The sequence below is a fragment of the Orbicella faveolata genome, unplaced genomic scaffold, assembly GCF_042242905.1.
Source record: "Orbicella faveolata isolate gen_17 unplaced genomic scaffold, um_ofav_v1 contig_3, whole genome shotgun sequence".
Taxonomy (NCBI): Eukaryota; Metazoa; Cnidaria; class Anthozoa; order Scleractinia; family Merulinidae; genus Orbicella; species Orbicella faveolata.
Genome location: NW_028301558.1, coordinates 9,330,754 through 9,355,187, shown reverse-complemented (window position 1 = coordinate 9,355,187; position 24,434 = coordinate 9,330,754). Strand labels below are relative to the sequence as shown.

The window sequence follows — 24,434 nt, the reverse complement described above, 5'->3', positions numbered from 1 at the left end:
ACAAATTCTTAATTTCGCGGCAAGGGTCGAAAATTCGATTTCGCTCATATTCCTGTGGTAGATAGGCTAGGGCATGTCAAAAACTACTGGATAGTTTTTTTGGCAAAATATCCTTTTATTTCAAAGAAATATGCAAATTACCAAATTCCGTTAAAATCGTCATTTGACGCATCATTTTATTAAACAAGTTTGAGAGCCTCGCATGCAAAACCACATCATTCTTCCGTCTTTAAAACACTCAAATATTTTTGTGCAATGTTAAATGTGTACTGGGTTGATTTTAGGGAATGCTGCGTTGTCTTTTTGGGTGCAAAATAATTACATTTCGAAGACATGTACTTCATTCACTTAAAAGTACTTCGTAAAAATAATTGATTTTCACCATGTGCGAAACCTTCAAATGGATTAAGCTTCTGGTGGTTGAATTGCAGAAGGATGGTCTACAGATTCCTGTAAAAATTTCTTTGGGCAAATGATTGTGAGCGACGCGAGAGCTTTTCAAAGTACATTAAAAATGCAGATATTTGACCATCCGTCGTCAAATTTCAATTGACGGGATAGACATATATTTTAGCACGAGCCACATGTCTTGAGCTATATTAAGTTGAAGTGGACACAGAGTTGTTAATTTCAAAATGTTCTAACCTTATTTGCTGTAAAAGGTAGGTCCAAAAGCCGATTTGACGTGTTTCCGTCACCATTCGTCGCACATAAAGCAGAAGTCTGCTTTTGTTTAGACAACGTCCGATGTACATCGCCAACTGTCAACTTATTTAATGGTCGAATACAATGAATTTATGAACCTCTTTCGACACATACTGATGAACACCACTGCATCTGAGTCAGAAACGGCTAAGTGATTTGTTGATAGCTGCTTGCCTTGCACTACACCAAAATATTACGTTTGATCATCGTTTGATCTATTGCTGCTTGAATCCTTGCTTGCAGCGGTTCCTTGTTTGTTCGTCACGCAATGCTGTCATCCCATTCTAGGGGGTAGGGGTAGGACAATTTTCATCCTAATACGTAAGGCTCCATAAGGTTTGACACCACAGGGAGCACACAATCTTGTTGAGTGGGAAGAGATTAAATTAAGAAATGAAAAGAATGAATAGTTAACCATTGCCTCCGTTGTCATCTTTTACTAGACCACCGCCACCTACGTGCCCTGAGTAATACTGTATCGCTAAACTCGCGCTGTGCAATTATTTTTGGTTTACATATAATACGGTGGGCTACCCTCGGGGAAATGGGAGGTGGCCGCTTAATAGGGGTTGGCCGCTTATTAGAGGTTGGTGTTCCTTGAATATTATTTCACTATCAGGTTTTAAATTTCTTAGTGAACATGTAGTCAATTCAAGACAATCATGATAGACGTGATCCTTGGAGACCCAGGGGCAGTTAATGGGGGCGGGCAAAAGTCTAAATGGGTGAGTAAAAAGTTCGGGCGAAGACCCGTTTACACTTTTTCCCCGCCCCTATTAACTGCCCCTGGGTCTCCAAGGATGACGTCTATCATGATTGTCTTCTGCAAACTTCTGCTCTATGTGCGACGAATGGTAACAGAAACACATCAAATCAGCTTTTGGACCTGCCTTTTACAGCAAATAAGGTTAGAACATTTTGAAATTAACAACTCTGTGTCTATTTCAACTTAATATAGCTCAAGACATGTGGCTCGTGCCAAAATATATGTCTAACCCGTCAATTGAAATTTGACGACGGATGGTCAAATATCTGCATTTTTAATGTACTTTGAAAAGCTCTCGCGTCGCTCACAATCATTTGCCCAAAGAAATTTTTACAGGAATCTGTAGACCATCCTTCTGCGATTCAACCACCAGAAACTTAATCTATTTGAAGGTTTCGCACATATTGAAAATCAATTATTTTTACGAAGTACTTTTAAGTGAATGAAATACGTGTCTTCGAAATGTAATTATTTTGCACCCAACAAAAACCGCAACATTCCCTAAAATCAACCCAGTACACAATTAAACATTGCATAAAAATATTTGAGTGTTTTAGAGACGGAAGAATGATGTGGTTTTGCATGCGAGGCACTCAAACTTGTTTAATAAAATGGTACGTCAAATGACAATTTTAACGGAATTTGGTAATTTGCATATTTCTTTGAAATAAAAGGATATTTTGCCAAAAAAACTATCCAGTAGTTTTTGTCACGCCCTAGCCTATCTACCGTAACAATATGAGCGAAATCGAATTTTCGACCCTTGCCGAGTTATTTTCCATATTTATGGGCAGGGACTCTTAACAAACAAGTGTTAAATGCTCAAATGTCTTGCCTTTGGTCCGCCAATAGGGGCAAAATTAAATTGTTGTGTTAAAAGAATTTCCGACAATTTCCGGCAATTCACCTGAAACCAATTTCGTGGTTTGTTTGGTTTTTTTTTTCGTGACTTAAGTAGTTTTCCAATGCTAATGCTTATGCCAATACTACTGCTATTGCTATTGCTGTTGCTGTTACTGTTGTTGTTGTTGTTGCTGTTGTTGTTGTTGTTGCTGTTGTTGTTGCTGTTGCTGTTGCTGTTGTTGTTGTTGTTGCTGTTGCTGTTGCTGTTGCTGTTGCTGTTGCTGTTGCTGTTGCTGTTGCTGTTGCTGTTGCTGTTGTTGTCGCTGTTGTTGTTGCTGTTGCTGTTGTTGTTGCTGGCGCTGTTGTTGTTGTTGTTGCTGTTGTTGTTGCTGTTGCTGTTGCTGTTGCTGTTGCTGTTGTTGTCGCTGTTGTTGTTGCTGTTGCTGTTGCTGTTGTTGTTGCTGGCGCTGTTGTTGTTGTTGCTGTTGTTGCTGTTGCTGTTGCTGTTGTTGTTGCTGTTGCTATTGCTGTTGCTGTTGCTGTTGCTGTTGCTGTTGCTGTTGCTGTTGCTGTTGCTGTTGTTGTTGCTGTTGCTGTTGCTGTTGTTGTTGCTGTCTCTGTTGCTATTGCTGTTGCTATTGCTATTGCTACTGCTAAGGCTAGGGCTACTAGGACTAGGGCTAGTGCTAGTGTTAATGCTATTGCTATTGCTATTGCTATTGTTATTGCTAATGCTATCGCTAATGCTAATGTTTCTGCTAATGCTAATGCTAATGCTAATGCTAGGGCTAGTGCTAATACTAGTGCTAATGCTAATGCTAATGCTGTTGGTAATGCTAATGCTAATGCAAATGCTAATGCTAATGGCTAAGGCTAATGTTGATGCTAATGCTTATGCTAATTCTTTTTCTAATGCTAATACTAAGGCTAGTGCTAATGCTATTGCTAATGCAAATGCTAATGCTGATGCTAATGCTAATGCTATTGCTAATGCAAATGCTAATGCTGATGCTAATGCTAATGCTATTGCTAATGCAAATGCTAATGCTGATGTTAATGCTAATGCTATTGCTAATGCTAATACTAGTGCTAATGCTATTGCTAATGCAAATGCTAATGCTGATGCTAATGCTAATGCTATTGCTAATGCAAATGCTAATGCTGATGCTAATGCTAATGCTATTGCTAATGCTAATACTAGTGCTAATGCTATTGCTAATGCTAATGCTAATACTAGTGGTATTGCTAATGCTAATGCTAATACTAATGCTAATGCTATTGGTAATGCTTACGCTAATGCTAATGCTAATACTAATACTATTGCTAAGGCTTATGCTACTGCTTATGCTATTGCTAATGCTAATGCTAATGCTAATGATAATGCTAAGGGTATTGCTAAGGCTATTGCTAAGTCTAAGGCTAATGTTGACGCTAATGCTTATGTTGTTGCTAATGCTGATGCTATTGCTACTGCTAAGGCTAAGGCTAATGCTAATGCTAATGCCCATGCCCATGCCCATGCTGATACTAATACTAAAAGGATTGTGATTGGATTATTTTAGTTGTTGGCCGTTTTAGTTGTTTTAGTAATGCCAAGAATTACTGACCACAAAAAAGCAAACAAACAAGCAAAACAAAAATGCATCCACTGAATGAGTAAAACAGTTTGTGCAATTACTAATTATCTTTTTTTAACATTGTCTGTCGTGTTTTAGGAATCACTTTAGCCTCGGAATACACACCAAAAGACGGGCAATGCCAAGCCGTCTGCTGTGATGGAGCAGGTGGAGCATTAACTGTAGAAAGGAAGTGCACTCCGACAGACAAGTGTAAAGGAATTGAACCTGACGAAAAGGAGGAGGATGGACATTGCCCAAAAGAATCTAAAGGAACTTGTTCCGATATATGCGACGATGAAGGCGAGCTTTACAGATTTGTTTGTCTGCCTCGCTATAGGGTGACTGTTGGTGGCGTCATTGTCCAAATCTCATAGTATTAGGAATCATTCAATCCAGTGAGCTGTAAACGCAGACTACAGACTGCAGAATGGGGGAAATTCAGACTGCGGGTAAAATGCAAACTGCAGACCAGGCTAAATTCGCAGTGAAAGTCCGGACTCCAATTAGACTGAATATCACTCTGGTTAGCCTGAAAACTGCTCACGCTAGACTGAACATCACTCAGGTTAGACTGAACATCACCCAGCTTAGACTGAATATCACTCAGCTTAGACTGAATATCACTCAGCTTAGACTGAATATCACTCAGGTTAGACTGAATATCACTCAGGTTAGACTGAATATCACTCAGGTTAGACTGAATATCACTCAGGTTAGACTGAATATCACTCAGGTTAGACTGAATATCACTCAGGTTAGACTGAATATCACTCTGGTTAGACTAAATATCACTCAGGTTAGACTGAATATCACTCAGGTTAGACTGACTATCACTCTGGTTGGACTAAATATCACTCAGGTTAGACTAAATATCACTCAGGTTAGACTGAATACCACTCAGGTTAGACTGAATTTCACTCTGGTTAGACTGAATATCACTCAGGCTAGACTGAATATCACTCAGGTTAGACTGAATATCACTCAGGTTAGACTGAATATCACTCAGGTTAGACTGAATATCACTCAGGTTGGCCTGGAAACCGCTCACACTAGACTGAATATTACCTAAACAGCGCTCCGGTTAGCCTGTTTACGGTTAGCTGTCAATTATGGAAATGGTTACACGATTCATTTAAAAGTTATACAGTCTGCAGTCTGAATTTTACCCTCAGTCTACGTTTCAACCCTGGTGTGCAGTCTGCAGTCTGCAGCCTGCAGTCCGCAGTCTGCGTTTTACAGTCTGACCGATATTCAATCGTCTGGTATGACTTTATAGGCTTTTTTATTATAACTTTATTTTATTTTTTTGTTGCCGGTTGGGCTTACCAGTTAAACACAAAGTCTGAAGTGTGAAACCTGCCAATTTAACAGCCAATTGTACGGTTTCCTTTACCATTGTTCGAAAATGGTTCGTCTGACAAAATCGGGATAACAAATTAGTTTTTATTTTTATATTAAGGATCTGGAGGTATCCACAACTCACCAAGCTATGCTTTAGTTACTCTGCTGGCGATCGCAGCGTTCACCAAGTAAGTAACACTAATACTAACGACTGGAACTTTTTCTCTATGAATATCTTTGAGCTAAACTCAGAGTCGAACAGGGAGGTATTGAAATACGAATATAACCATAATTTCACCAATTTCTTCAGTACGTATTCTACAAAAAATATTTTAAAAAGTTTCCGAAAAAAGAAATCAAAATATATACCAGCAATTAGAAGAAAAATCATGAAACAAACGCAACACTCGTTTTATTATTTCAACTTAAAAAAAGTGCCCTACACACATTTTAAACTTCCGTTGTTGTCAGTTATCTAAATCTCAGGTCGAGCCAACCCAATAAACTAGGCGCGAGAAACTTTAAAATTAGCCAATCAGGATACTACATAGCGTAATTTTTGTCTGTCATTAACACCCTGTCAATATTGCAATTTATATTAGTGTCATCATAATAATAAGGATCTTTTAGATCTGACAACTTGAGTTTCATTATTTCATGGTTTTTCGAAGGAAATGGTTATGAAACCCGGGAAACATCAAAAGGGCAAACAAAGATGCCAAGATTTATGTTGGAATTGAGGTCCAGTTCCGCGCACAATCTATTGTTTGACTGAGGGAGCTGCAGTAACAAACATTAAATAGCAGATAGACCAAGACAAGGCATTTCACCACTGCCGCCATATTGACGATTTCTATTTAAAGTAATTTTCATTGCTATCATACACGAACAGCCATTCTCTTAAAAGGCACATTTCGTGCTGGCATATACAACGTACTTTACGAGACCCGCATTTTCGCGCATTTCAGCACGCGTATATATGGGTTCTTGCAGGACGCGTATATTTGGGCATTAATTTCGCATATCCCCGCGCTTGAATTTACGCAAATATGTGGCCCTTTAAAAGTGCGTATATACGCGATCTAAATGGTCGTATATATGAGCTTAAAGCCCATACGTAACGTATATAAAGAAGTATACGCGGCAGAAAAACCCGCGTATACCCTGTCGTAATTTTGAAACGAATGGCCAACCATTTGAATTACATCAAGTTACATCAACATCAACAACAACATCTTTATTTATCCCTTCCTTTCCATAAATTAAATTACATAGTACTATAATAATTAAATTAAATTAAATTAAATTAGGGTAACTGAAAACATGAAATAACCTGAAATAGTTAAAAATGCCAGGTTGCCAGTTAATTACATATATGTTACAAGTTGTAGTCGTTAGCTATTTACGTAACCAAAACGTTTCTATTGGCTAGTTCCTCAGTACGGAGTAAACAACTATCGTGTTAAGTCGAGTTTCATAACCATTCCCCTCTATTGACTATGATTATTTCTGCATGACGACTCAAGCCAAGTGAAGTAAATAATAGAGCAACGAAATGGACTTAAATTTTAGAGTGACAGCAAGAAATAAGATATATATTTAAAGGTTATCTTTCTCGCTTGTTACCTTTTTTACTACGAAAAAACTTAGAAAGAACCAGGCCTTTTAACTGAAAATGCTTCTTATAACTCATGTTTGTATGGTTTATCACAGAATAATTGCATTAATTATGTCTTTTTATTTTGCCTCCTTGAATGCAAATTTGCCTGGCGTTTGGAAGCATTTGTACGAATCGGCGAGTATCACAACGTTAATTCGTTTTAACAATTTAACATTTCACAATTAACGATTTTTGTCCTCATCATTTGCTCCACAGAACGATATTCTTTTAAAGGACCAAGTATGGAATCAAACTACAGCCCTATAGAAGAAACGTTGAAACACGTGATTGAACACATGGAAGGAATAGGTCTTACAAGAACAGTAGCTGCGAGATATTAGTAAGAGTGATAGAGTAGAAGAACGTTAGCATGTTGTCTTTCAAACATCGTCTTTTAGTCAAAGCACACCAGGGATTCCCGGTTGATTGATCTTCAACTGAGGTCAAAATACTAACCGCTTTAGAGTGTTTTCTGCACGACAAGTAACGTAAGTTAGCTAGTTAGCATATAAGGAATATTAACTTGCTATTAAAAGTTGATTAAAATGTAAATTAGAGCAGGTAATTGTTTGCTAAGTAACCAAAAGTGTAGCCTGCGAACGCAGACGTATTTCCGGCTGTCGCTTGTCTCCGCCGATAATTACGTCTGCGAGCCCGAGCCAGGAAACGATTTCTGTGACGTAATGACTTTTGTTTCTCCTTGGCCAATCAGATTCCATGATAGAATGAAACTCGAGTGCTCTTCGCAGCGAATACCTGGCACAGTAGTTCTGGGGCTACTTGAGCTAAACTGTGATTGGCTTAAAATTCCTACGTTACAGAAATCGTTTCCTGGCTCGGGTTCGCAGACGTTATTTTCGGCGGAGACAAGCGACCGCCGGAAATACGTCTGCGTTCGCAGGCTACCAAAAGTGTGTCAGATTTGACCAGGTAATGTGAGCTGGTAATTTTAAATCTAGTACACATGAATAGGAAAATCTATGCATTGCATTGCAAATTCATCCATGAGGCAAGATGGGGACATGAGTGATGAGTAATGAAGGCGAACGGATTTTGTCAGTTTACAAGATGATTAACTAACACCTGACAAATCTTGTGATAAACTCAGTATTTTTTCTGACAACTGGGACACTGCCACGTTTTGTAGTGTAAGAGTTTCCCACTCAAGCCTGCGATGAAATTATTTCTATAAACGTGGACGCATAAAAGGGTTAAGCCTACGCTAGTATAAAGAAAATCAGTTGTTTTTTTATTATTATTTTCTTACGTCGAATATTACTCATCCCATAAAAGATCTTTTGGTACGTTACAGTATAAAGAGTTCTTGGACAATTTTCGGGCCTTTACCTTGTGTAGGCTTAAGTGTTTATCTGACGTTTCTTTTTGCTTTTTCACATAGTTGTTCGCTAAAATTAGCTTCACCTTCAGGATGAAGAAATATCATTAATTGTTCTATACCTACTTAAAGAAAGTATCTCATTTCAGTACTCCGTGTAAACAGATAAATTTGCATTAGGATATTGCATTAGCCTATATGTATCCCACATGAACATATTGTAAAACATTAAAAGCTAAGACATCCATTTAATAAAAGAGTGTGTTGAAGTGAACACATGAATCCAATCATGTTCTCACAAAAAAAAATGTGTGTGTTAACATAAACCTGATATACTGCGCGGAAATGAAAGCTGTAGCCGTGCTAAGAACTGACTTTCAACAGCCTCCATCCAGCCTAGATCAAGCTGTACGTTGTGATGGGTCGTCGGGCAAGTAGCGCCTCGAGAATTTTTTTTTTTTCCTATGGTTTTGCGGTAATATAATGTTCACATGCTCGGAGTAATATCTGAGGGGAAAAGATGAGAATTTGTATTCTACCTCAAAACTTTTGAAGAAGTGACCTTGCAAAATGCTAATGAAATAGTGAACAATTATTGACCGAAGTGGACGTAAATATTTATCACTTTCACCGACACTGAGGTGAATAATTGTTTTAGTATATACCACACAAGCTGAATAATTAGCGGACCAAAACGCTATTTTATGTTTGACAAGCGGTCGGAAATTTTAAAATCTCTCGCGCCGGCTGCTTTGAGATGAAGAGTACTTGCTAATCACCTCCAAGTCAACCAATCAGAGCTCGCGAAAAGCACTATTCACTTGTGTGATATATACTAAAATGATATATTGCCAGACGTGGAACTTAAGTGCTACCATGACGAAATTTGCATTTGTCCTATCTAAGCTGTTTTAAAATCAAAATAAGTACTAAACAGTAGTATGTAAGAGAAGAATAACCCTATTTCAAATATCTCTTTTCGTTCCAAGGATATTCAAGTTTTTAAAATATGCAAATAGCGAGGTGATGACGTCATAAACTGAACCAAGTTTAGATCAAATATCAAGAAAAAGACATTTCACCCAATTTGTATTAGCTGAAAGTTTTATTCTGTTGGCTAAGAATCTTCCACAATATGAGCGTAGTAATTTTGGTCCATTGGTAGCATACTGGGTTCCAGATATTAAAAGCATTTATGGCCATTTATGGCGTTCTATAACTATATAACTTTACTTAACGAGGGTAAAAACACTTTACAGTTAGCACTGACTCGGACAAACTAGTGGTCGAACTATGCCTCATCTGCATCATCTGCATATAAATGTGTAAGGTCAAGTTCTTGACCTGGTTTAATTATCACGAACATATTGAAAACAAGTTGTGGGGGTCTGCAAAGGAATGAGTTGCCATGGAAACGAAATTTGTGATAGTCGTAAGTGTCTATCTTATGTCTTGAGCAGAAGTCGAGAATAGTGATAGACTAATTATAGGTCCAACTATAATTTTCAGATTCACTCTATCGATCGCTCGCCAGACGTCACTCCACAAATCGCTCTCTCTTTAAAAGGAAAAGTCCCGAATCGCGATAAAAACAACAATTCCATAAGGCCCAATGCATTTCACTCCACAGACACGTGCTTCGGCGGTAAGAGGAGTGAAGAACGAAAGATTTCGCTTAAAATTCGCCTCTTCGGCGTGCCCCATGCTTGTGAGCAGGTCTGCGCCAACGGCCGCTCGCAAGGTGGTTTCATCCTCAACTCTGATTGGTCCATTAGAACCGAATCACGCGCTGACAACACGATTCTCCACCGGAGGGAAATGTCATGATGTTGTGTAGACTGCGAGCAGTATCGCTTTTCCTCGAAAACCGTGGGGAAGAACGCAAAACAAGTAGACGTGCGAGCGTGACTGTGAGTGTGACGTGCGAACAACGAGCGGCGATTCCACGAGCCGCTAGCAGCCGTCTTCCGACGTCGCGCTACTAGCGGTTCGCGCGTCGTTAGTCGCACGTCACGCTCACAGTCATGAGTCACGCTAGAGCCTACTTGTTTTGCGTTCTTCCCCACGGATTTTCGAGGAAAAGAAAGACTGCTCGCAGTCTAAGTGATTGATTGAGCCTTAATTCATGTATTAATTGAGCCTTAATTCATGGATTAATTGAGACTTAATTCATGGGCAGATTTCAGGGGAACCTAAGAGGCCACCTCCTCCCCCACGACTTTTTTCGTGGATCGATTTTTTTTTTTTCAGACGATGAGTCACTGGCTTTTAGCTGGCAAGCACTATTAATCAATCAATCAATCAATCTTTATTTAAACACGAAAATCGTATCATGAAAATGGTCTTCCTAGGAGTCGTGTAAAAAAATACAAAGAATAAATGAACTATATTAACAGGAATGGATTAGCTAACATTACATTACATTAACTAACGAACTAATTAACTAGGCTACAATAAAAACCTATGTAATATAACTTTCTCTAATTTACAGTGCACTAAAAATAATCTTTCCCATTCAGCGAGGTTTTAAACAGTTTTAAACTAGATAGGTGTCTGATTTCCGATGGAATCTTGTTCCACAGAACAGTGCAGGCTACCTTTTGCATATTCCGTTCTTGGATTGGGGACATAGCAATTTATCTCAGAGTTTCTAAGATTGTGTGCGTGTACATTTGAGGCGTTGGTAAAAATACGCCTCAGGTACGATGGGGAGAGATTGTTAAGGATTTTGTACATAATCATGGCCAGTAGTTTAAGTCTTTTGTTTTCCAAACTTTCCCAGCTAAGTTCGTCCAACAAAATACTTGAACGAGTTTCGTAATTTGAAAAGGTGAGAATTCTGGCAGCCCTATTTTGCAGTTTTGGAATTTTGTCTGATAGCCCCTTGCCGATATTCCCCCATACAGTGCCACAGTAATTGAAATAAGGCATAACAAGTGCATTATACATGTTCATTCTAGTATCAAATGGTATTGTAGTGCTTACACGCTTTAAGATTGCAAGACCAGCGGAAATTTTCTTTGAGGTAACATTTATGTGTAGGTGCCAGTTGAGAGATTCGTCAATGTGAACTCTAACAGTTTTATGTTTGGTTACCCTGTCTAGTGGTGTATTAGGGACTTTAACTGTAAAATCATTATGTATTTGGGATAACTTGTATTTACTCCCTGTGAGCATGTATTTAGTTTTCTTTACATTTAGAGTTAATTTGTTTGCTGTCAGCCATGACTGGATTAAATTCATATCACGATTCGTTTTGTGTTTAAGGACAAATGGGTCTTCCGCAGATGAGGTAAGAGTCGTATCATCTGCATACATTCTGGGTTTTGAAAACAAATTACATGAGGGAAGATCGTTTATGTAAACAAGAGAGGTCCTAAGATAGAGCCCTGTGGAATACCACATATCACATTAAAGAAATCAGGTTGAGTTATATCAATAAAGGTTTGCTACTTTCGGTCAGATAGGTAAGACCGAAACCATTCAAGAGAAAGACAATCGACCCCATAGAGTCTAAGCTTTCCTAATAGAATAGCATGGTCCATGGTGTCAAAGGCTTTTTTCAAATCTAGAAATATCACACCATCAATGAGGTGTTTATTATCAATATTCCAGAGCCATTCGTTGGTCACCTCAAGTAAAGCTGTTTCGGTAGAAAACATGGGTCTAAAACGAGACTGTGTTTCGGTTAATAAATAATTACTATTTAAATATTCATAGAGTTGGTAAAAAAACAATTCTTTCAATTAGTTTACTCACTACAGGCAGAACTGAAATGGGTCTATAGTTGTTAGGATCAGTCTTTGCATCCTCTTTAAATATTAGAGTAACTTAAGCTATTTTCCAAGAATTTGGAAAAATTCCAGTGGTAATGGAGAGATTCAGTATTATATAGGTTAAACTACGAGTAACTGCGGGTGCTGCTTCCTTTAGAAGACGCGCAGAAATATTATCTAGGCCACTGGCTTTGTTACCTGGTATTTTCTGAATTACTCCAAAAATCTCCTGGCTTGATATTTTTGCTAAGCTAAAGATTTGTTCCGTTGGGTTAATATAATCAGTATATTTACTGGATGATTGAGAGGCTAAAGAAGGCCCTATTTGTGAAAAATGAGTTTTAAGTATATTGCTGATTTCAATGGGATCAGCAGTTATTGTATCCTCTGTCCCCAGATGAGTAATCTTAGTAGATTTGGATTCATTACCAATTAGTCTGTCAATTCCTCTCCAGGTATTCTTTATGTTTCTGCAATTTTCCTTAAAAAATGCATTGTAATAATTCGTTTTAGCATTTTTAATTTCATAATTAACCTTGCTCTTTAGGTGTTTATAGGAAGTCTAATTTACATCTGTTAGGAAATTTGATGCTATTTTTTAAGTTTGTCTCTTTGGAACATTAGCTTTTTTAGTTCCGGAGTAATCCAAGGAGAAGAGATGCCTCTACTCGCCTCTTCTTTAGGGGTGCATGATAATCAGCAATCCCTTAGAACATTTGTTGCCATATGCATCTATCCCAGGTAATATCAGGGTTATCCTCCAGTTCAATCAGATGCCAAAGGACCACTAATAAATCACGTCGAAAATTATCAGGAAAAAAGTTCTCAAAGCATCTGTTCATTACTATCTTTGGATTAGATTTAGGGGTACAAATCTTTCTTATTGCAAACACGAGACAGTGATCACTCAAACCAATATCAGAGACTCCGATATCCGAGAAGTACAAAGGGTTATTAGTTAAAAATAAATCAATGATAGAGGATGTGTACTGGGTAATGCGTGTTGGCTGGTTAATTAATTGGCTGTATTGGTAAGTTTCACAGATATCTAATAATTTTTGTGTGCTGCAGTCTGGTGGTGTTGCATCAATACCAGTTTATGTCACCAATAACATCTATTTCCATTTGATATGAGTCCAATTTTTGCAATGCAGCTTCAAATCTATCCATCATGTCAATTGTGGACCCAGGAGGCCGATACTGTTTCATCGAGCAATACGCCAAGGTATTTGATTCGATCTGTACGTTCCAGCAAATGAAAAACGTACCATCTTCATTTCCAATTTTGATGTTAACTTCAGAGTCTATGTGAGATCTCTTTGATTGTGTTTAATCTGTTGCTATAAACTTTATACTGCCTTACTTTTCGCGGTACTTTACTCAAGAAATGGGTTTTAAGCAGCTTTTGTTTACGTTTAATTGATACAAGAATGGCCTTGCTGATCCATGGCTTTTCAAGTCGCTTTCTTTGTTGTTTGGATACCTTACTCATAGGGGCATGTCGGTCAGTTGCGAGGCACAAATTATCTACTACGTGGCTCATGCTGTTATTGACATCATTTGCAATTAAGCCTCTGAAGTCGATAGTCACTAAGTCTTGAAGAAAGGCAGTTTTGTTAAAGTGAGAGAAGTCTCGAAAATACCGAGGCTCATTAAGTAGGTAAAGTGCTAGCTATAGTACAAAATACTGGAAGGTGGTCTGAAACACCAGCAAGGCAGATTTCTGCTTTGATTACTTTTTCAGGCGTGTTGGTATAAATGTGGTCGATAAGAGACGAGGTGTGATCTGTTATTCTAGTTGCCTGGGTAATAACTGGCATGAGACCCTGCCCCAATAGCATATCTAGATACTCCGATGTTTGTTTATCATCATTGTATCGTAGAAAATTTTCGTTGGTGTCCCCGAGGACCAAAATTTCGCGACCCTTGCTTTTCAAATTTTCTAATTGGGCTTTCAAAGTGTCATGAAACAAGCCTCTATTTCCCGTTTTAGGATGTCTATAAATACAGCCTATTATCAGGTTTTTTTTGTTTACGGCGTTCAAGTTCTACCCAGCACGATTCAATTCCATCAGATGAAATATACAATTCACGCCTCCTCGTAAATTCTAAATCACTGGAGAGATACAGGCCAACGCCTCCTGCCGGCGTTTTTGAATTAGTATTTACGAAAACATAGCCTGGTATGTTTAAATTTGTACACGTATTTTCACTGATTTTACTCTCGGAAATTGCAATAATGTCTGGTTGAGTTTCAACTGTTTGTAGGATATCATGCAATAAGGATATGTTTTTCCCCAGGCTGAGGCTACAAATGTTGCAATGTAAAACTGAAAATCCGTTTCGCTTCGCGGCATCATTAAACAGTCAGATTTATTTATCGTATAATATTTCGACTCGATATAGTCCTCATGCGAGCATTTAGTGGATCATCTCTGCCGGGGGATTCAATAATATCCCTATATAGATCGACTTTTTAGAAGTCTTAGAAAGCCGATCAGTTGAATGATGGATCCAAGAACCTGTGGTTTTAAGAAAATCAATTTGGTCCAGATCTTGAAAAGGAAAGGAATAAATTATATTGTTATCACTATTATAACCTGACATAAGGAAATGGTCTGCTACTTATACTTTAGGTCTAGTTTAAGATGTATAAGCTATGTGATATAGCACGGAGTCTACTTATCTTTGTAAGAAACCAAATAATCAGTTTCCATCAGAGGCTGTACATTAGTCAGCGACGAAGACTACGCTCAAACTCTGCCAACTGTTCGTGTGTGTCAATCACTACAGGCTTGGACCTTTCCGCTTCTTTAAGAAAGATACGGCCGTTCTTGGTCCAGATATGCTTCCATCTTAGTCTTTTCTTTATCTTGATAACATCCCCAAAAATATGTTTCTTATACCTTGTTAATGACTCAGCCAGATCTTCTCCTCCTCTTCCAAACCATGCCCAGGGAGCTCGTTCGTCTTCTTGTTGATTAGCTTTCGGCGATTTGCGTAGAAGGCATTCCTTGTATCACGCAGAGTGAATTTCACTATGATTCTCGGTGGAGTAGGAGGTAGAGGGTGGGAAGTAGATATATCCTCTTCTTTAATGGGGACATCGATAGCTCGACCGACCGCAATAACGATATCGTTGCTGATATAATTTTTACTGGAAGGAATACCCGAGATCTCGAGACAGTCCCTTCTCAGATAGTACGCGAGGTCTTCAAAGCCCATGGTCGCTACACGGGATTCATTCTTGACATTATGAAGATCTTTTTGCACTTGTCGCAAGCTCGTTCCCTGAAGGTGTACCTTCTCGTTGAATTAACCATTTTGAATAGAGTTTTCAGGTCTCAAAGGATTTTTCCTCTTTATAAGGTATCGCAAAAATTCGTGCTCAGGTAGAAACGCGTCAGATCATAAGCAGCGTGTACACGAAAGGTCTTACTAGATCGGCAGCTGAAAAATTCGAAGTTGAACGCCATGACATGTTGACACAAGAATAGGTACTTTCTTGAAAAGAATAAGAGGTGAACCATCTGATATCTTTTTCTCATTTTTGTGAGATTATGCAATATTATTGCATAATCTCATATAGTCACCGGCCATGTTGAAGTCTTGAGGATTTCATGAAACCTGAGAATCTCTCCCCCGATGAGAGTTAATAGTTAATGAAGATAGTGAAAACTTGAGACGAAATCGGATTGTTGCATTTACAAAGCGACAGACAAGATGACATTTGAAATGTAAACCGCCTTTGCTTCTAGTCAAATCCCTTCCAAACGGCTCAAACAGACCCAGGACCACGGGTGAATGATATTTAGTGACAAAGTCGTCTTGTAAGCTGCATGACAGATATTTAGAATGTCATAAACAGGGACCACTGAGCATCATCTGACATGGGGAAGTAGTAAGCACATAGCGAGTGAGATATGGTCTTTAATAATTTGACATTGTCCTTAGAGCATCAGAACTGCTGAGTGTTTGACCTTGCCATTTTTTTTCAAACAATTGATTATTCATCAAATGGTATCTATATCAATCACAAAAATCTAGGATGGGGGGACCTTCCTAGAGCTATGCACCGTTGTGCTAGGAGCATTGCATTTCCTGGTATGCTTCATGGTAATTTGAGTTCAAAAATTGTTACAGTTAAAAACCAATAGGCTCTATTTATTAGATCAAAAGAAGAGCTAAAAGAGCTTCATACACATGTATGCGAATAACTTGTGCATGTTCGGTTCAAAGAACATGGGATTCAATCTCAAAATCATACGTACAACTGGATCATTCCACTGTTGTACACAGTCTTCCCTCTTAAATACTCGAGAAACATCTCATTAGAAATTTAATTACCTGATAATGAATGCTACTTTTGTCAAAATAACCATGTTTAGTTAATCGTGACGTTCACTTCTTTAAGTAGTTATTTCTTTGCTCTGATTGCATTAAGGTGGTTGAACACAGTTTTTGATACCTGTGTTTCATTCACCTTTTTCTCTAAAACTCTTGATCTCTCGGTCGCCACAAATGGCAGCAAACAAGTTAACAACACAAACTTTGGTTTTTTGATGATTAAGCTGACGTATGTGCCGTTGCCATGGCAACATGAATAAATATAAACAGGCCTTTAAAATCGGTTTTGTTTATTTGTAGAAAATCTAGTCTTTAGATTTTCTTTATAATTTGCATGCAGCAAGCTTGTAACGATTCTCACAAGTTAACGCCATTTTGCTAATAATTTAACAGAGAGATCCATAATTATCCCTTGTTGAAGGTTCACTGGAATATCTAGAATTTCCCTTGTTAAAGTTCAATTATTTTCAATACTCCAGCTACTTATTTCCATAAGTATTTTCGTGCCAAATTTCGTGAAATTCTAATGAGTGGCTCTCGAGAAATAGGAAACAGGGGAGAACTTGATCGGATGAAGATGTGATTTTGGAAGCTCCGTCGTGCGCTATCATCTTTTTATTCTATTTGGTCGTCTATGGTACTTCAGTCGTTTATGTAACTCCAAAAAGAGAATTCAATCGCAACACATCCTGCAGTCTTTCGGATGCGTCATCTGTAGAAAAACGAGCGAAAGAATCCAACTCCCCCGACGTGACAAGTCCAGGAGATGAAGACGAAGTATAATGGCAGCTTTAAACCTATCTGAAGGCGTCGCAGAGAAATTTGACCTAATCCTAGCAAAACTATGCAGTTTGGACTCGAAAATGCAGGATTTAAACACCGCGGTAAAAAGTTTACAAAATAAGTTATCTTTCGTGGAAATTGATATTGACTCCGTTAAGGACAAGCAGAAGAATCTGGATGAAAAGTTCACGCACATAAACTATTTCCAAATTTGTTGATGAACGCATTAACCAACTTGAAAGCAGTCTGGAATTCGCGAAAAAAGTAAGAAGGAAGTTGATAAATGTCATCAGAAAATTCTTTATTTAGAGGCTTATAGCAGAAGGGAAAATCTAAAATTCGAAGGAATTGCAGAAGCTTCCCAAAACAATGCAATTTTAACTCGAAGCGAGGACACTGAAGACGTCCTCGTGGACTTTCTTGAAAACGTACTCGGAATTGAGGACGCCAAGAACATCGAATTCCAGCGGATACACAGGCTAGGCAAGCTAAAGAATGACAGCTGAGATGGTGGCCGAACGATATATCAATTATTGCACGTTTGCTCGGACAGAGAGTGAGCATTCAAGCAAGGGCGCAAACTTAAAGATACTAATTACAGGATGTTCGAAGACATTCCAAAAGAATTACATCAAAAGAGAAAAGTACAGATGGGAAGACTGCAGGAGGCAAAGAAAGAGGGTAGACGCGCTAACTTTAGTAAGTCTGAGCCAGATAAGTTATATATTGATGGAAAATACGTTAAATTGTTAGTCAGAGCTCACAATGTATTTATCGTTGCTATGATTTAGGCTTGTTCAATACTGCATAAATCTTTCCTTTCTCTGCCATAACAATAGACCAAGTCACCTCCCTTTTGAAATTTGAATTTTGAAGTTAAATTTCGTTCCATAGCCACCTTGATATTCTGACTATATTTGAATTGCGGTGGAGGAGTTTTCCTTATGGAAGGTTGTTTAGTAGACGGTCATTAATCTGTAACATGAGGCAGTTCTTTTATTGTTTGTTTTATTGTTTTTCCTCCTGTTCCAACCTAGTAATGTGTACGTGTACGTGTCGGGCAACAGAAGGTTTCATTATTCTTTTTATATATCGCTGAAGTATGTCATGCTTTTTCTCGATAATCCGAATAGAATATTTAATTCTTTAGTAGTTGAACACCGCAGAAGCCCTGTGAAACGTTTTCTAATTAACATATTCAATCTGCAATCCTAGAATTATCTTATTTTCTCCGGAATAACCGCTAGTACATGTAAACTGATTTCGTTAAATATGAGGGGCATAAGCAACTTTAAGCAAAGGAAATGATATTTACTTGGTGTCGAAAACAGAAATCAGACTTTATTTTCTTATATACAAGAAACTCACTCAAAAAAAGATTCAGAAACGTGTTGGAAAGGCTTGGGGAGGTGAGATTATTATGGCTCATGGCAGCTCCAATTTATGTGGGGTGGCAATTCTTGTTAAAAAGGGTGTTGATTGTACAATCCACTCTAAAATCCTTGACCCCTTGGGACGGTATGTCGTACTAAAAGCTGAGATTAACGATAAAATGTATGTTTTGATTAATGTTTATGCTCCCAACAAAGACACAAATGTCATTAACTTTCTTAGCAATCTACATACGACCCTGCGAAAAGATAACTTTGATGAAGAAGAGAACATTATTATAGGTGGAGATTTTAACTGCCCTCCTAATCCAATCCTTGATAAGAAAGGAGGTCTGTTACCTCCGAGAAAATCTGTTGTAACCACAATTGAAAATCTACAAGAAGAGTTCGATCTTGTTGACATATGGAGATCATTACAAAAAAGATGAAAAAAGCAAATATTTTGGTATGGGCTGGTCTCAGACATGCCATACCGTCCCACTTAATCTCAAAATCCAAAAGAAATAATCGCACCTTTTTACAATGCCACCCTCTGATTATTGAAAGCAATGTTTTTTAATATTCTAATGAAAAAATCATAAGACTATTATACAATGTTAATAAGTAAAAAGCACAGTTTTCTAACAATTCTTTGGTTCTGAAACGCGATTTTAACTTAAATGGGGATCAATTAAGAAAAGTGTTTCTTCTGTCGCGTATTGTGTATTCTGAGGCTTATGTTAAGGCCTTTCAATATAAGGTCCTTAACTTTATTCTATATACCAATACCAAATTCGATAGCGTTGATCCTAGCAGTACGCAGGACACCTATCATATATGAACTCAGTTAAATGACCTTGCTCTCCATGAGTTCTCGTAGCTCAGTGGATAGAGCTTCCGCCTGGTGTTCGGGAGGTCATGGGTTCGATTCCTGTCGGGGACTCAGAATTTTTCTTTGTCCCACGCTCGTGTCATGTTGATTAATTCACCTTCACATTTCATCACCGAGCTTAAAATTCACCATCTTTATTAACTTATCAATACCAAATTACATAAGATAGGATACATACAGACGATAAATGCTATTTTTGTAAGTCTGAACCAGAAACCCTATTGCACCTTCTTTTTAACTGCGTATACTTAAAGCTTTTCTGGATAGATTTTGAATTTTACTTTTACTCTTTATCAAAAGAATTTGTTCGTCTTAGCTTGCGAGATGTATTCATTGGCATTATAACTTCAGAATGCTCCTTACTAAATTTTTTCTTGTTGACAGCCAAACTATATCTATAGGATTGCATAAGATCTCAAATTGCTGGTTTTCAGTGTCACGCAATTCAAAATAGATCAAAATAAAAATCAAAACCGGTCGATAGATAAAGTCCAGAATCTGGAAAATGAAAGAACGTAAATTTGCAAAGACTCTCGCCAAAATTCTGGTCACAGCAATTTTTTTTTATGCGAGATATGCGGAGAAATTTTTTACCCAAATTTATAGAGATTTGTATGGAGACGCCATGCTGGTGAAACAGAAACATGTGTCACTGAGTTTTGCTACAAAAGCGTGGATTTATCCCTCATGGAACTCTAAAACATTAAAATAATACTTTCTCTAAGACATGAACTGTTCAGATAGCCAAGTTCCCCGAAATAAGTCACTTTTTTAACCATCATGACAGCTCTCTAGGCCGTCATGTAAATGCCGCGCACGCAAAAGCTTGGAAATTCGGGTTGGTACATTTCGCTGACCCCTAGTCCATATGCATGGACTACTCCGATGGACCTGGTCCATGGACTACTTGAATGGACTACCCATGGACTACCCTAAATGGGCCACCCTGAAATTTGTGGCAAACATAAATTTAACGATGCTAGAACCCGAACAAAAGATGCAATTGTTCGACAAACACAATTACGGAACACTTGCGATGTAACAGATTTAACGATCCCGAAAAAAAGATGCGATCGATCAGAGCAGTTGCGATTTAATCCTCAAACTTTTCCTTTGTCACAAAATATTGGATTCGAGAGAGTTTTCCTATTGTTGCCTACGTGATAAGACACGACATTCACATAACCGTCCATATAACTCCATACACCGCGATCTTGCATTTCTACTGCTGGCCCAAAGAGTGTAGCTAGCAGGCGCAGTAGTCGCTCACAAGTAGCTCACAAGTCGCTCACAACATGGAAAGCACGCTAGATGGTAAGTGGAAATCGCGTTCATCTCTGACTTGTGGGCCAGTTCTTTACGCCATGACAGGGAACGAGAAAAGCAACTCATTTCCTTTATTTCGGTTGTAATATTTTGTGACAAAGGTCCAGTTGGGGATTAAATCTGTTACATCGCAAGTGTTCCGTAACTGTGTTTGCGATCGATCGCATCTTTTGTTCGGATTTTAGCATCGTTAAAAATATATGTTTGCCACAAATTTCAGGGTGGTCCATTTAGGGTAGTCCATGGGTAGTCCATTCAAGTAGTCCATGGACCAGGTCCATTGGGGTAGTCCATGGACTAGGGGTCAGCGAAATGTACCAACCCTGGAAATTCAAGCGTAGTGTATCACAAAACCAAGAACCCATTCGGAGCGAAAATTTGTATGAATATTAGTTTTCGGCTGCTCTTATACATCATTTAAGTAAAATCTCAGGAAGATCAATAGTTTTGTAGTTCGAATTTTAGTGACGTCATGTGAAAACCAGCTATACTTAGCTGGGTTTAAGATAAAGATCAACTGAATTGAATTTGAAACGGGAAAATATGTCTACACTAAGAACAAAACTTTAGATCAATTTATTAAAAAATGGAGGACAATTTGTCCTGTGTAAACAATAACTGTATTCTAACTATTCATTATATTGCTTCCTTTGTAACTTTCTAGTACCTTTGTGATTGTATTTTAACATAAATGTATGGCACAGTATGTTTAGGCTAGTATTGTTAGTTATGAAATGATATTGTAAATAATGAGTTATTCGGCTTAATTAGCACGTTGCATTTGTAACTGATGTTTTAGTATTTGTAGTTGCCGTAGTATTGTAAGTAGTGTGAGTGCTCTGATAAAATTTAAAAAAAAAAGATTCTCGAGAAATAGGCGTATTTCCGAGAGTGCAATTTTTCAGTCAATCGCAATTTTTTGACTTACTACGCATGTGCTGCATTTAACTGGGTTCTTTCGGTAACAAAGAAAAAGCTGATAATTGCTGGGTTCTTTGCATCGCTACCTTTTCTAACATATCTTTGTAATAAAAGACTAAAGCCATCAATACACTGCGTTCAATTATAGAGAAAAATAGCACAGATAGTGCGGGTGTTGAGTAAATAAAATGATCGCTCTATCGACGGCATGTTTGTTTCTTGCTATCCTTGTGCGCGCGCTAAATTGCATCAGCAAAAGCGCGCGCGAAAACTGTGTTCGGCCACCTCAAGCATAAACTATTGCTCCAGTGATTTGGTTAAGGTAATTCCTCTGAAATAAAAGTGACAATAGATTTTTGTTCAAACTTTGTCCACTGAATATTTGTCATATGATAACTTCAATTTTGAAATAAAAAAGGGGGGTGTCCATGCTCATTAAGGAGCAGGAGGCATTGAAAATGCCCCATTTTGGCATTATCTAATGCTTATTATAAGAACGCATTCCCAGTAATTTTAACATCTTTGTAAGCCCGGACTCATAAGAACACGCATTAAACTACAGTCAATACATTGTGTCGGACACAAATAAACGTTTCAGTTTGATTGAGACAGAAAGCTGAATCCTTGATTAAGAATTTGAACCAAATTTCTTGACATGGTTACCGACTGCAAAATAGAAAAGACCACAGTGTATCTGCTATTTTTCTTATTTATTCAATTTTCAGCAATAGAAATTAGATCAGTCTTTTCTCACGCAAAGCTTGTGATTAGTTGATTACAACGACTGAAAAAAAAAATTGGGGTGCCCATGCTCGTTGGTGAGCTAGAGCCATTTTTCAACTGACAGAGCTCAATATCAAGGCAAATCCGTCATGTTTTCAATATGCGCGTGCACAAGCGCGCGCTAATGACGCCATAAATTATGCGCAGTAAGGATGCGCAATGCAAATGTGAGGAATGACCTCAAGGTCATTCCCCAGTATTACATTGCGCATCCCTACAGCGCATAATTTCACACGTGATTAGCGCGCGCGCATTAAAAAATGGCGGTTTTTTTCTTTACAGCTGGACCTCGCCATAGAGGTAAATCGTCATTTTCTCGCAAACGAGTATGGTGTCCTGTCATTTTTTTCTGTTGTTTTGAATTGCGTAATAAATTTCTCTGTGTAAAATAAATATGGACCAATTCTCAGTGTAGAACAAACAGCAATCGCCGGAAACGTGAATTTAGTAAGCAATCGTAACTACAATCATGGTGCTATTACAAGGATTTATATGGGTATAACCAAGATGCTTTTGCTCCTAAACGAACACGGGGGACCCCTCATTTTTATTTCAAAATTTAAGTTCCTATAATATAAATAATCGATTAGCAAAGTTTCACAAAAATGTCAGAGCAGGTTCTATTTCAGCGGAATGCCCTTAAAAGTCGGTTCACAAACTGCTGTTTATTAAAATTCTTTAAAAATTCTATAAACACCGTGAAAACTAAAATAAAAGATACAAATAAACTACACATTAGCTTGCGAAAATAACAGGATATAAATACATTTCAAATGCTTCGAAAGTTACAAAAGTGAAAGGAGAAAACTTAAGATCGATTTACAGTAACGGTAAAACGATGTCGTATACAACTTGACTTTATCTAAAACCTTAAGACTTAAATTTACAATTCACAAGCGATGAAACTGAACTTAAACGACTAAAGATACAAACCGCTTACATAAACAAACTAAAATAGCGTAAAAAATAATTACCTCGGTGCTGCCTTGATCACCAGAACAATGATAAACTTGGAGAAACTTGTTAACGTGCGGTGAATTAACAGATCTTGCGTCAACTGATCTTGCTAACGAAAAAACTACTCTTTGATAACGCTAGTTGGGTGTCGCGGCGCTACGCGTTGCTTTCGCGACACCATAGAGCTTACTAGAAAGACCTAGGAAAAAGGGTAGCGTACACGCGAAACAAATACGCATGAAAAAGCCTTAAATAACTGAATAGACGTTCAAATAAATTTCCAATGACTAAAAAATAGTACTCTCAAGGCTACAAAGTATAGTAATTGAGCGTAAAACAGCTTAAATTAGAAACCCGTTGAAAACTTGCGCAATGTTGCGCGTGCAAATTTGTTGCAGAAGCGCGCGCCTCTTCAAGTGTCGTACATCGCGCGCGCACAACTTAACTGCTGTAGCTACATCTAGCTACACAAACCGTTAGGCAGTAGCCACATGCACGTTTTGCGAGCCTATTTTTAAAGGAGCAGACATGATATTTGAAATGTTAGCCGCCTTCGCTTCTCGTCAAATCCCTTCTAAACGGCTCAGAAAGACCCAGGAACACAGCTAAATAAGCAGCAGCAAGCAGTATCAGGCCTACCCTGGAAGGAGAATGACCTACAAGAGTTTGGTACAGTGAGATAGTCACAACGGTGAATCAGCTTGCTACAGCGACTGTTAATTAATGTTTTTATTTAATTTTTTTTCCTCCCCAGAACGATATTCTGTTAAAAGATCAAGTAAAGAAGCCAACAGCCGCCTTGTTTTGACAAGAAACGTTTTTATTTACAGCGCTTTACAGCCGGCTAAATAACGTAAAAGAAATGTTGGTTGACTTAGTCTCGTATAGCCTTACATAACACCCTCACTGACTTCACTTTTTTAAAACAAGGAGTAGATTAAGGACTAGTTCCTAAAACTATCTGTTGTGCTATTTAAATGGGGTTTTCAAGAGTAATTGAGTAATAGAT

General features: G+C 38.1%; 1 protein-coding gene and 1 pseudogene across 1 annotated transcript in view; one reads left to right on the top strand and one right to left on the bottom strand.

Moving 5' to 3' along the window:
* The window catches only part of LOC110069499 (uncharacterized), a 46,288-nt gene extending 37,731 nt beyond the window's left edge, over nt 1-8,557 (top strand). Inside the window, exons 13-15 of the mRNA XM_089298013.1 lie at nt 4,030-4,233; nt 5,393-5,462; nt 7,151-8,557. Coding sequence (XP_089154139.1) covers nt 4,030-4,233; nt 5,393-5,462; nt 7,151-7,166 — 290 coding nt within the window. The 3' untranslated portion in view covers nt 7,167-8,557. The remainder of the gene's footprint in view (nt 1-4,029; nt 4,234-5,392; nt 5,463-7,150) is intronic.
* A 6,223-nt stretch (nt 8,558-14,780) lies between these two features.
* On the bottom strand, nt 14,781-15,527 carry LOC149106286 (uncharacterized; annotated as a pseudogene).
* Between the last annotated feature and the right edge of the window lie 8,907 nt (nt 15,528-24,434).